We start from the raw sequence: 14,156 nt of genomic DNA, 5'->3' as shown, positions 1-14,156 counted from the left end.
AACGCAAGGCTGAGCTCAACCTTGTCGCTGTGTCCGTGACTCGACGGGTGTGTTGATGAAACATTTCCCGCCCACTCCGCTTTGCCTTTCTCTCTTAAAGAGAGTCTTTGCCCGAGCCCCTCCTGAGAATTAGAAGGAAAATCTTTCCCCCTCCCTTCCTGTATGGAGCAAGTGAATTCCAGACACCTTAGAACTTTGGGAGAGAGCGGCTTTGAAGATATTTATGATGAAAACAAAGCAATCAAGTGGCTTTCTTTGCCTCCCCAGGACGGGGGAGGAGGCCAGGAGGGAGACTCGTTTCGGCAACCCAGGGAAGAGGCCCGAAGGGTAAGAAAGCATTTGCAGAAGGTACAGCATCTATTACAAAATGCAGCTGATTGGGCTTAGCCAAACTGGAGCCATCTGTTTGACGTTTACAACAGAAACAAGCACACACAGTATGAAAACCCTCAAACACACACTGACCCAGTTCGAACCACTCCCCTCTGCCTTGACCTCCAGCCCCCCTCCCACATCACCCCATCATCCTTAGGTTCTAGGAAGGAAGGAAATGGGCTCTGCAGCCTGCCTACCCGCCACCCCACCTGCACCAGGACTCATGCATGCCATGATGGGAACTGAGCGGCTTCCCTTGTCTTTTTCTCCCCCCAGGAAGAGACCCAGCCGGTCCCAGAGAGGCCCAGAGGCACGCTCTTCAGGTCTCTGGATCATCTCTTTAGGCTCTCTGGGCTGCTTGTAAAGGCAACGCTTACAGATCATGACATGAGGTGCCCCCAAAGAAGTGGGTGGTGAATCCCCACCTGACCTTGAGAGTTACTCCATAAATAACCCCACAGTTTCTGAGGCCCAGAACCCCAAGCAGTAGCTGCCAGAGCAGAGGAGAGAGCAGGGGCGCACAGATCCCAGGCGAAGGCTTGTGCCAGCCAGGCACCCAGAGCTGAAGAAGTCCAGGGAGGGCCAAGACAGGCCTTCCCTAATGGTCCCCACAGCATCCGGGGGATGGGCACAGCGCCCCGCCTACCCAGCCAGCATTGCAGGGGCTCCCCTGTCTCTTCAGTGTGCCCCTTCATCCTCTCCCCACTAGGGTGCAAACAGAACCAGCGCAGTTCGACTCTTAAAAAATAACAAAATGTTTTATACACATTTCTGTATATACAATTGACCAACATTTCACACGTCCCTTTTGCACAGCAAAAGATATAAACATTAAGCTCTGAGGACACAGTTATGTACAAAACGAAACAAAAAGGAGATGTCAAAAATACTTCACAACAGTGCAAAAATATTTTACACAGATCATGGAGTGGGCTCTATCGAGCAGGAGAAAGGTGTGTGTGTGTTTCTAAGGAAAGTTTCCTTTTTCCTTTTAAAGATATTAGATGTCTTTGTAAACAAAATGCAACTTTCTTCCCCACCCCACCCCCCCAAAAAAAGTTATTTGAGGAATTTGGCAGAATGTCAAGGGTCTGAGTCTGAGGTAAACAACCCAAGCTCTCTCGCCAAAAAGGACTGGGGTCGGGGTGGCATTGATGCCTCAAACATGGTGACAGCAGTTTTGTTTTTTTTTAATGGCAGGTCAGTGACAGGCCGCTCCCAGTAGGGACTGGGGGAGGAAGTGACCCTCCTCCTCAGGCCCCAGCTGTTCCACAAACAGGAAACGGGCCGGCAGGCACCTCGCGCCTGCGACTTTGCAAACTTCAGCCTGTCCTTTTCCTCTCCCCCCACCGCGCCCCGCCGCTCCCGGTCGGGGGTGTCCCTCAGGCCCACAGCTCCGCACCTGGGCGGCCAAACAAGCAGACGCGGCCGGCGGGGCTGGGGGAGAGGGGGCGGGCACTCTGCAGGCTTGGTCCCCGAGCGCCTCGCGTCCCCTTTCCCCGGGGCGGCCGAGGGGCGGTCAGGGAAGGCTGGAGAGTCACAGTGGGCGCCGGGGTGCAGGAGGCCGTGGCTGCCGGGGGCTCAGCCCGAGCGGGGCTCGTCCGGACTGGCGCCGTCGGCCGGCCCCGACGGGTCCCCAGGGGTGGCGGCGGGGGCATCCGGGCCCCCGCCCTCGATGGAGCTCTCGCTGCCCGTGCTCTCGCCCGACAGCAGGCGCGTCACGCGCAGGTCGGCCTGCAGGCTGCGCACGTCGTTGCCGAAGCTGAGCTCGCCCAAGTCGCTAATGAGCTGCGACAGCTCGGCCTTCACGTCGGCGGCGCGGCCCAGCAGCAGAGGCGGCGACCCGGCCCCCGGGCCCAGGGAGACGCCATCGGCCCGCAGCGCCTCCTCGCGGCCGCTCTCCAGCGTGTCCAGCAAGTCCCCGCATTCCAAATGCATGGCCACAAGCAGGGTCCGCGGCGTCTCGGCCTCCTCCTCCTTCTCTTCCTCCTCCGCACGGCCCCCCTCTACGCCGTGGTCCTCCTCCTCCGCGCAGCCTTCCGGTTGCTCCTCCTCCTCCTCCTCCTCCTCCTGCAGCTCCTGCTCCTGCTGCTCGCCGAGCAGGTCCTCGGTGATGGAGCCGAGCTTGGGCGCGCTGCGGCTGCGCTCCACCGGCGGCTTGTAGCAGCAAGGTCCGTGCAAAAGCAGCTTGCGCAGCGGCACGAGCGGGATGGTGTGCGCGCCCACCAGCTCCTGCTGTTGGTGGCGCGCATCGTCCCGCCGCTTGAGGCGTTTAAATTCGGCCAGCGCGTTGGCGGACGTCTGGTAGAGCAGCAAGGCCATGGCCTGCGCCTTCTCGGCCTTAGACACGAGCACCGCGTGGCACCGCAGCATGACCGCCTTGTGCTTCAGCTCGTGCCGGTAAACCCAGGCGAAGACCTTGGGCAGCCGCGCGTCCGCCACGCAGTAGGTCACCCGGTGCAGCAGGTAGAGGTGGCCCGGGCGGCGCAGGGCGCGCTCCTCGGCGTGCACCATTCGGATGCCCTGCGCGCTCACCGTCAGCTTCATCTTGGTGCCCTGACGGCCCGCTTCGCTCTTGCTCCAGATTTTGCCCACGGCCAAGTCGGTGCAGCCGTCCCCGCGCGCCTGGATGGTGGTGGCATTGCCCAGGTAGAGCACAGTATAGGTGGGGTCCTCGCTGGTGATGTGCAGTTTCTTGCGCTTGGAGCGAAACATGCTGCCCACCCGGCTGAGCGCGCCTTCGGGGCAAGCCCGTGCCAGCGAGCTGAGCGCCGAGTAGTGCAGGCTCACCGCGTAACCCTTGGGCTTGGACGCCTGCCGCGGTGGCGCCTCGGCCAGCAGCTCAAACTTGTGCTTCTTCCAGGGCAGCATCTCCGGAGCGCGCCCCGGCGCTACTGGGCGGCGGCGCGGCGGCAGCGGAACGCGAGTCCGGCTGAGCCACCCGCCCCGGCCGGGCTCGGCCCGGGCCAGATGGAGAAAACTCGGCTGTGGAGTGGCCGGGTGCTGGAGGGCGATGCGCGCAGGATCCTGCTGTGGACGCCCGCAGGGTGTGGGGCTGAGCCGCAAGTGTGCAAAAAGTAAAAATATATATAAATAAATAAAGCCAAAACGCGTGCTCACACGGAATGACTCCAGACTGGGCAAAGGCCACGCGAGTCTGGGGCAAGCAAAGGCAGGGGAGGGCGGAAAGATAGTGGAGTGGGAGACACCGAAGGGGAAAACCAGATGCGTGGGTGCAAATCGAAGGCGCCGCGGCCAACGCGCCCGGGACGCCTCGCGAATGGGCAGAGTCCCCGGCAATCGCGTCCAGGTACCGCCGGCACACGCACGCACAGTCCCGGGGCTCAGGCCGGGAATCCGCAGAAACTCCACCGCGAGTTGCCAAGGGGTCAAAGCTCCCCGCCCACAAGGCGGGCTGGAGGCCGCGCGCCCCTCCGGCGGGCTGGTCTCGGGGTCACGGCTTGCCCAAAGCGCAGTCGGTGGCGGTCAGGCCGGCCGCGGCGGGCCCCGCGCAGCAGTCCCTCGGCGGCTCAGTGCATCTTCGCTCCGGCCGGGCGCTGGGGACGCGGGCTCGGCCGGCTCACTGTCCCGGCTGGCTCGGCCACGGCGACTCCGAGCTCCGCGACGGCGGCGCGCGCATGGTCGGCTCCGGGGGCGGCCGCTACCTCATGGCTTCTTTCCCGGGGGTCGCTCAGCGCCGCTCGCCGACGCGCCTCCGCCCTCTTTCGCAGCGCGCCCTCGGAGTGCTGCGCGTAGTAGCCGGCTCGGGCGGCTCACATCCTTAGCCGGCCGGACGGAGCTCTCCGGTAAATATAGGCCGGCGCGAACCATTCGCGGCGCGGGGACGGGGGAGGAGCGGAGAAAAAGATCGGGGTCGGACTCCGCCGCCGGACGCCGGCAGAGTTCCCCCGTCTCTTAAAGGGACCCGGTGGCCGCCACTGGTCGAGGGAGGGAAGAGACGAGTCCAATCCAGTGGTCACATCCCAAATATACCTTCATCTCTTGTCTCTACAGAAATCAGCAAGACCTGGACTTGCCCCACAGCAAAAGGAACTTGAACTCAGACACTCCACCCCCATGCTGAATTGTAACTCCCAGAATACACGTCTAGATCGAAACTTCTGGGGGAGGTGGTGGAAGGTGGGACTATAAATTTCCTGTGCAAAGCAGCCAGGAAGATAGTGGCTCCTTCCTGTGTGACAGCCCCGAGAAGTCCTAGAAGCTGTGTAACATCCTTAAGTTAGGGTCTGACTACTGACGAAAAACAAGCGAGAGGATGAGGAGGCAGTCTGCTCCCATAAAGATGTGCAACCACACAACCCCCCAGGGGCGGTTCTACTGTGCTCTATGGCCCCTCGGGCCCAGGGAGTGTGGTTTGGGTTAAAGAAAAGAGAAGACACATACCAAAGCTTTCTTCAGAGCTGAGCATCAGAGAGGGAGAAGTGAGGTGGGTGGTAATAAGGCCCACAGAATGGACAACGTAGTCTGTAGCCAATGAATGCATTATGTCCTGCCCCTGCCCCTCAGCTGGTGAGCTCCCGCTGACCTCCCAGGGCAGAACATTTCCCCCCAGATTTCTGTGTGGAGTTAGAACTCAGGTTACTATGACAAGCCAGCTAACCAGTTTTATTAAACCCTTGATACATTTTGGATGAGAATTCCTAGTAAACATTCAAAAGGCCTTTTTTATTTGATTGTCAAATGATGCCGCCACCGTCCGGTGGGAGGGACCATAGCGTTCATCATGCCTTTTTCTGTGCCTCCCAGACTGAGTCGTCATACTCATCCGACAAGCTTATTTCTAGGCCCAGGAAACACCCTGCTGGGCTGTATACTCTGCGCAAGCAAAACTACTAACAAAACATTAAATGTCCAAATGATCCTGCAGTGTTTTGTCCAACTTCCAAGTTCATCCTGGAGAAGGACAGTATCCCACCACCACCATCACTACCCCTGTATGCACTCAAGAGTACACACACACACACACACACACACACACACAGCCACTTGAAAAACTTAGATGTCCGTGACTTCCAGGTCAGGCCCGGGTTTCTGAACTGGCACTCTTAAGTAAGTGTAGGTCTGTTAACCACAAGGTTGGTGGTTTGAATCTACCACCAAAGGAGAGAGATGAGACTTCCTCCTCCCATAAAGATTTACAGCCTCCAAAACCCTCTGAGTCAAAATTGACTCGACAGCATTGGGTTTGGGTTTGGGTTTGAGGTAGCCTCTTCTAAGAAGCTCTGATGGTTAAGCATTGGGTTGTTTGCTAACCACTCACCATCAGTAGTTCAAGTCCGCTAGCTGCTCCTTAGGAGGGAAATTAAACTGTCTGCTTCCATAAAGATTTATTGTCTCTGAATCCCTGTGGCAGGAAGAGTTCTACTCTGTCCTACAGGGTCACTATGAGTTAGAGTTGAATTAACAGCCCATCCTGAAAATATCCTAGGCTTCTACTTTAGCTAACTTTTAGTCACTTGAGTCATTCTTTGAATTGGACCCTTTACTGTATTATTATTATTGGCTAAGTTTCGAGTTAACTACCTTTTCTGAGTATGTATTGGTGCCAGGTCCTGAGCTAGGAGTTGCTAAGGGGACAGGGATGAGAGAGACTCAATTCCCCTCTCAAGGCGGGCCTTGTCCTGCAAAGGTTGTACCTCCACCTACTCTAGGGAAAGACAGGTTGGGAAAGCTCCTTGACTCTCCAGTGTGTGCTACACGTTTTAATGAGTGGGACAGACGCACGTGTGAACCCAAAGCAGTGTGAGCCAAAGAAGATGCATGGGAAGGATGCATGGCCTGGAAGAAGCAAAGGTTCTATGTGACGAGGACAACCAGGGCAGGCTCCAGAGAAGTGGTGGATGTGTGAAAGATAGCATGGTTTCTCCAGACAGGAAAGGGCTAACGTTCTTTCAGGATGGCATAAACAGCATATTTGCAGAAATGTGAACATGTGTGTGTCTGTGCAGATTAGGATAGTGGTTAAAGATTGTAACAGTGAAAACAGAGTTTCCTACGCATGTCTGCGGGGCTTCCCTAGTCTCTGAGGGACGAAATGACCTTTTCACAGCTGTCTGGTTCCATAGGGTCCTTAGATCAGCACTCCTGAGAGTTGTTGAATGTTGTCAAGTCCAATCAAACTCATAGCGACCTATAGTAAAGAGCAAAGCTTCCCCCTAGAGTTCCCAAGGCTGGGAGCAGTTGGTGAGATTGAACCAGCAGCGTTTTGGTTGGCAGCCATGCACCTAGCCAGGGCCGCTTTCCTGAGATGTACGGATGGACTCATGGAAGCACAGGAGACATTGCGTTGGCATGAGCTAGCTGGGACTACACCGAGGTAACCCAAGATTGAGTTCCGCTTTGCTCACATTGTGGCGAATCTTGTCATGGCGGTGTAGTAGATGGCATGTGTTAGGGTTGAAAAGAACTCTAACAATCTGACAAAAACAAACCGAGTCAACTTGTACTGGGTGACCTTTAGCTGGTCCCCAATCCTCGCTCTAAACTCTACATGCTCAAACCGTTAACCTTTCCAAATTGCCTGTGAGTCCAGGGTTCAAAGGGATTGGGGGACGAGACAGAGGCGCCAGGGTGGGCAGCACTGAGGGAGCTAAGACTGGCCTCAGTCTCTACTCTTCGCTCAGTATGAGGGAGACAAGCGGCCCACAGTGGCCCGGAGAAGGATTCCAACAGTGGCAGCCAGGCCCAGACACACAGGCCCACAGAACTGGTCTTGTTGCCTAGACTGCCCTGCCTTGACTACCTTTTGAATAAGCTTGTTTTCCACTGTGGGAGGGCAGTGAAGTTCTAGGCAGATGCACACAGCATGGTGTTGGCAGACCATGAGTCATGCTCTAGGCCTGTGCTCCGCGATCCAGGAAAAGGAACAGCTCGCCTCCCGGGCCAGGCTCTGGGCCCCCCTCGTCTCGTGGGTGTGCCGGCCTCCCCCTGGCAAGAGAAGCACGCTGCGGTGGTGTTTCTTCAGCTGGAGAACCGCAAGGATGGGAGAGGCCCTGGGGAGCCGTGTGTGAGCCCGTGCCGCAGATCTGACGCACAGGGCAGCTCCAGAACAGAACAGCTGAGAATCTGGAGTCAAAAAAAAAAAAAGGCATCTTCAGACTGCGGGTGGACTTTTCTTAATAGTACTGCCCCATCTGCTGGTGCCAGACAGAAGTGCCACTAGATAAGACGGTTTCTCATAGAACCGGAAAAGCTAGTGGCAGAATCAACACACAGCCAAGACTTAGGTGGAAAGAAAGGGGGGACGGGGGAGGGGGGGAACGATTACAGCCCAACTCCCTTTGGTTCATTTGACACCTGAGAGTCCTTTGACCTCACAGCAGGCTGAGTGGGCATCAACTGGAGGGCAGTGAGAATAGTGTTAGCAGGCTTTCCTGGGGGGGGGGGGGTAGGGGGGGTGTTCAACCCTTTCTTTAACACTTCTCCCTGCCCTCCCCAGCATCCCACTCAATCTCCCAGGCACACTGGCTGTTGCTCCAGACTTCAGAGGTGGAATCTTCAAAGTCATTCGACAAACATTTATGCAAACTAGTGTAGACATGACATAGTGGCTGGCACGTAGCACTAAAGAAGTCAGACAGGTCCTGGCCCTCCTGGAATGTATATCCTGTAGGGAGACAGATCATAAACAAATAACGAATACAATCTCAGGCAGTGATAAGTTTCTGAAGACAAGAACGCGTGTTAAGAATAGGTTGCTGGTTCAGTGGGGTCAGAACCAACCTTGGAGGAGGACCTGTGCTTTCCAGCAGGCAGCCCAGCAGCGCAGGGCGCTTTTCAGCACCTGCAAGTGGTTCCTTCCAACGGAGAAGTGCTGGCTCTACCTGTTGGCCCATGTGAAAGTTGTTTCCATTTTTAATGGTTTCATCTTTCTTCTCAATGGAGGTTTTTCTGTAGTTTGTTTAGTTATGCTGCCTGTTGGTGTTTTGTATGCGTTTCTGTATATGAATGTGAAAGCCAGGATAGGTAGATCTGTACAGTCACTGGATTGGTCACTGCAGGGCAAGGGAGGAGGTGGGGCAGGGAGGCATGGGAAGCTAACAACAATGAGCAAGAGGAGAAAATGTTCTGAAATTGATTGTGGTGATGATTGGCACAAATCTTAATATGACTGAATGATTAAATTGTATCTGTTAAGTAAATGCCAATTTAAAAAATACTGTGACTCCAAAACACACATTCGATGTTGAAGACTTACAAAGCCCACATGGAAGAACACACCAACCTGTGTGGTCGCGTGGTCCCGAAGGGATCAGTTATCAGGCATCAAAGAACAAAAAATCATATCATTGGCTGCACACCTCCATGATACAATCGCCGAAGACAAACAGGTGCATAAGCAAATGTGGTGAAGAAAGCTGATGGTGCCCGGCTATCGAAAGAGATAGTGTCTGGGACCTTAAAGGCTTGAAGGTGAACAAGCTGCCATCTAGCTCAGAAGCAATAAAGCCCACATGGAAGAAGCACACCAGCCGGTGCGATCACAAGGTGCCAAAGGGACCAGGTATAAAGCATCATGCAAAAAAAAAAAGAATATATATATGTGTGTGTGTATGTGTGTGTGTGTGTGTGTGTGTATACCATAGCGAATGAAGAGGGAAGTGCAGAGTGGAGACCCAGGGCCCAAGTGTCGGCCAATAGAGATCCCCTCATAGAGGGGTTTAGGAGAGGAGATGGGTCAGTCAGGGTGCGATGTAGTACCGATGAAGAACACAGCTTTCCCCCAGATCCTGGATGCTTCCTCCCCCCAACTACCATGATCTGAATTCTACCTTGCAGGACTGGATAGGGCAGAGGTTGTACACTGGTGTATATGGGAGCTGGAGGCACAGGGAATCCAGGGTGGACGATACCTTCAGGACCAGGGGTGTGAGGGGCGATGCTGGGAGAGTGGAGGGTGAGTGGGTTGGAAAGGGGGAACTGATTACAAGGATCCACATGTGACCTCCTCCCTGGGAGATGGATGGCAGAGAAGGGGGGGAAGGGAGACTCCGGATAGGGCAAGATATGACAAAATAACAATCTATAAATTATCAAGGGCTCATGAGGGAGGAGAGAGCGGGGAGGGAGGGGAAAAAAAGAGGACCTGATGCAAAGGGCTTAAGTGGAGAGCAAATGCTTTGAAAATGATTAGGGCAAAGAATGTACGGATGTGCTTTATACAATTGATGTATGTATATGAATGGATTGTGATAACAGTTGTATGAGCCCCTAATAAAATGTTTTAAAAACAATACATCCATATGGAATGTTTTACTATTGATTCAATTAAATTAGATAATGGTGTGGGTATACTGAGTCAGGCTTGGGGTGGCACAAATGGTTTGCCCTCCACTATTAATTATGAAAGACTGGCAGTTTCTACCTACCAGCGGGCCGAGGGAGAAAGTCCCAGAACTCTGCCCCTGCACAGACTCAAGTCAAGTGTGGGATGGAGAGAGGGTATGCCCTAAATAAAAACAGGTCTGACAGAGGGTGTTTTTGTACAGGGATGTTTACTACAACTAGATCCGTGAATGTGGGCAACGTTATGAAGATGCCTGAGGTATAACCAAACACCTTGAGGGAATGAGTGTTGGGTCTGGGGGCCCGGGACCCGTCTCAAGGAAACCAAGGGTAGTGCTATCATATAGCCTATAGAGACAAGGTTCTGCCTCCCACGTTGGGGAATATTGACCGGGGCATGAAAAGCTTTCAAGCAGCCTGCAACGATGCAACTATTGTGCAAGCAAAGAAGAGTATTTTCTGCTTGTGTTTTTTTCCCTTTTTCTGCTTACTTTTTTTTCCCCCTCCTTACTTTTATTTTTTTCCCTCCTTACTTATCTCTTATCACAATCCATACATCCATCCAGTGTGTCAAGCACATTTGCACATATGCCACCATCAATTTCAAAGCATTCTCTTCCCACTTGAGTCCCTGATATTAGCTCCCCAGGTCTTCCTGCTCCCTCCCCGCCACCCTCCCTCCCAAACCCTTTATAAATTATAGATTATTATTTTCATATCTTACATCGTCCTCCGTCACCCCTCACCCACTTTTCCATTATTCGTCTCCCTGGGAGGTGGGTATATGTTGATCCTTGTGATCGATTTCCCTTTACTCCCCCCACCTTCCCCTAATCCTCCTGGTATCTCTATTCTCATTGTTGGCCCTGAGGGCTTTATCTATCTTGGATTCCCTGTGTTGCAGGCTCTTATCTGTAGCAGTGTGCATGTTCTGGTCTAGCCAGATTTGTAAGGTAGAGTTGAGGTCATGATAGTGGGGGAGAGGAAGCACCAAAGAACTAGAGGAAAGTTGTGTGTTTCATCGGTGCTAGACTGCACCCTGACTGGGCATCTCTTCCCTGTGACCCCTCTGTGAGGGGATGTCCAATTGTCTACAGATGGGCATTGCGTCTCCACTCAACCCCCTACCCCCATTCACACTGGGTATGATTTTATTCTGGGTCTTAGATGCCTGATACCTGATCCCCTTGATACCTCGTGATCACACAGGATGTTGTGCTTCTTCCATGTGCGCTTTGATGCTTCTGAGCTAGATGGCTGCTTGTTTATCTTCATCTGCTTGCTTTTTGATTGAGGTTTTTCTGTTTATCTTGTCATTGTTGTTGTTTTCTTATTTGTGTTTTGTATGATTTTCTATACATGAAATACAGGACAGGTAACTACCCCATACTAAGGGCATGGCAGGAGAGATTGCAGGGAGATGGAGAAATAACCACAGTGAGTATGACAAAGAAGAAAATGTTCTGAAATTAATTGTGGTGGTGATTGCTCAATCCCTCTTAATATGATTGAAGTATTATACTGGGGGCTGTGGGGAGGAGGGGCTGTTAAGAGCAATTAGAAACAATTAGTACATTAGACTAACGGGCCATGGGAACATCAGTCTCCATAATTCTGAGACCAGAAGAACTAGATGCAGTCCGGCTACCAGATGACTTCCAAGGGCCTTGGATAGTATGGGAGAAAACTGTGGAACAGAATTCAAACTCATGAAGGGGACCAGGCTTCTTCACTGACTAGAGACTGGTTGAACCCCTGGGTCAGCCTTGTGGTCTGGAACTGAATTCGCCCCTGGAGCTCAACTTTCAGCCAAGTCTTTGCGGAGAATAATCGCATTCGTGAGGTCAGCACAGCTTAGAATAATCAACCATTTGAGATCAAAAGGTCAGCATTTACCCAAGGACAACGCTCAGAAGTTGAGAGGACTTGGAGAGCAAGAAGAAAGGTCACAGAGAACACAGGGAGGAAGTGGGATGTGTGATGTTACATTAAAGGGATTGCAATGAATGAGGTAAAACAAAAGGTGCGTAAATTATTGGATGTAAAACTGATGATCTGCTCTGTAAATCTTCACCCAATTCACAATAAAGTTTTCCTTTTAAAAATTAATTTAATTTTTTATATAAAAAGATTATAGCTATTTATAAGTTTAGTATTAAGGTAGCAGAAGGACATTGGGCCTCCACTCAAGTACTCCCCCAATGCAAGAATACTTTCTTCTATTAAATTGGCATTCTATGATGCTCACCTTCCTGACACAGCTGCTTAAGAAAAAGTAGGTAAACAAGCAAATGTGGTGAAGAAAGCTGATGATGCCCCGCTTTCAAAAGATATAGCATTTGGGGTCTTAAAAGCTTGAAGGTAAACAAGCAGTCATCTAGCTCAGAAACAACAAAGCCCACATGGAAGAAGCACACCAGCCTGTGTGATCACAAGGTGTCAAAGGAATTAGGTATCAGGCATCATCAGAACAAAAAATCTTACCATTGTGAATGAGGAGGGGACTGCGGAGTGGAGACCCAAAGCCCATTTGTAGGCCACTGGACATCCTCTTACGAAGGGTCTCAGGGAGGAGACGAGCCAGTCAGGGTGCAATATAGCAACAATGAAAATACAACTTTCCTCTACTTCCTAAATGCTCCCCCCACCCACACACACACACTATCATGATCCTAATTCTACCTTGCAAGTCTAGCTAGACCAGAGGATGTACACTGGTACAGATAGGAGCTGGAAATGCAGGGACTCCAGGGTGGATGATACCTTCAGGGTCAGTGGTGTGCGTGGCGATACTGGGAGGGTAGAGGGAGAGTGGGTTGCAAAGAGGGAACCGATTACAAGGATCTACATGCGACCTCCTCCCTGGGGGATGGACAACAGAAAAGGGGGTGAAGGGAGATGTCAGACAGGGCAAGATATGCCAAAATAATAATTTATAAATTATCAAGCATTCATGAGGGAGGGAGAAGTGGGTGGGGGAGGGAAAAAATGAGGACCTGATGCCAGGGGCTTAAGTGGAGAACAAATGTTTTGAGAATGATGAGGGCAATGAATGTACAAATGTGCTTTACATAATTGATGTATGTATGGATCATGATAAGAGTTGTATGAGCCCCTAATAAAATGATTTTTAAAATAAAAAAAAAAGATTATAGCCAAGAAAACTCTATGGACCAGTTCTATTCTCTCATCTATTGGGTCTACATATATTGGAATCAACTCACTGGATTCAATCAAGTATGGTTGAGTTTTCTGTTGAGTTAAATAAAATATATTATTAAAATGAAGTGTGCCTGTTTCTCGTTACTTTTTTTTTTAATTTATTTATTTATTTTTTTACATTTTATTAGGGGCTCATACAACTCTTATCACAATCCATATATTCTTGTTACTTTTTTTAATATGGCAACTAGCGAATTATAAATGACAGAGAAGGACAGCATCGTCCCACACAAAGGGCGCAGCTAGTATAATGGCCCTAGGGTGGAAATGAGCCCAGTATGTTCCAGCACCAGTAAGGCCCTCAGCCCTCTCCATTCCTGGTCCTGATCACACCCATTCGGTGACCTCCTCCAGACCTCAACCAGCATTCTGTACCAAAGAGACTCACCTGCTGACTACGTCAGACTTCCCTGGGCCAATTCCAAGATCCCACTCTGGAATGGGGAATCACAGGAGTTGGGAGCAGGGAGTGTGCATGCTTTCCCAGCTCCTCTGGGATCAAACATACCTCAAAGGTTCAGGAACCCTGCCCTAGCCGTTTCCTTTTTCTGCCAATACCAACCCTTTTCCAGTTGATTTACCCCCCACTCCCACCCCACCCCCATCCCCACCCCAGGGGCTCCTGGATCAGCATCGGGCCCACAGTTTCTGTGCACCACATCCACCAGGCACAGCCCAGCCTTGGATCACTGCCAGAGCTCAGTCTCTGCTGTGGGCCAGCCTGCTGAGTACAAGCCCCCCAGTACAAGGCAATGTCTCAACAGTCTCTAACACCCCCTGTGGTAAGCATGGCTCCCCCCAAATGTCCATATCTTAATTCCTGGAACCTGTAAATAGGTTAAATTACACAGAAAAAGGAAATAAGATTTCAGACAGAATCAAGATTACTAACCAGGTGACCTTCAGGAAGCCTGGTGGTGCCATGGGTTCCACACTGGGATGTTCACCAGAAGGTCGCTCTGGGGGAGAAAGACATGGCCGTCTGCTTACAGAAACACCCGCAGTCTTGGAGCAGCGCTACTTCATCCTGAGGGCTCATTAGGAGTCATTCTCCACCTGACCATGTGACATTAAAATCATGAGATTCTTTAAGGCGACCCAGGTAGACCCAAGTGTAGCCACAAAGGTCTTCAAAGCAGCGGAGGTGGGCAGAGTGGTAAAGTATGAGGACTGAGAATGGACTCAAACTCTCTGCCACTGAGTTGACTTCAATGCACAGTGACCCTATGAGGCAGGGTCTGTACTAGAGACTA

General features: G+C 51.9%; 1 protein-coding gene across 1 annotated transcript; it reads right to left on the bottom strand.

Moving 5' to 3' along the window:
- Positions 1-1,106: 1,106 nt before the first annotated feature.
- FAM43A (family with sequence similarity 43 member A) lies at positions 1,107-4,487 on the bottom strand. The gene has a single exon (XM_075556233.1). It carries the CDS (start codon positions 3,244-3,246, stop codon positions 1,957-1,959), a length of 1,290 nt encoding a protein of 429 aa, XP_075412348.1. The 5' UTR covers positions 3,247-4,487; the 3' UTR covers positions 1,107-1,956.
- Positions 4,488-14,156: the final 9,669 nt, after the last annotated feature.

The sequence above is a fragment of the Tenrec ecaudatus genome, chromosome 8 (genome assembly GCF_050624435.1).
Source record: "Tenrec ecaudatus isolate mTenEca1 chromosome 8, mTenEca1.hap1, whole genome shotgun sequence".
NCBI classification, from domain to species: domain Eukaryota; kingdom Metazoa; phylum Chordata; class Mammalia; order Afrosoricida; family Tenrecidae; genus Tenrec; species Tenrec ecaudatus.
This window is presented reverse-complemented; position numbering and strand designations above follow the sequence as displayed.

Excerpts from the sequence above, each read along its gene's own strand:
- FAM43A (XM_075556233.1), bottom strand. The coding sequence starts at position 3,246 with ATGCTGCCCTGGAAGAAGCACAAGTTTGAGCTGCTGGCCGAGGCGCCA.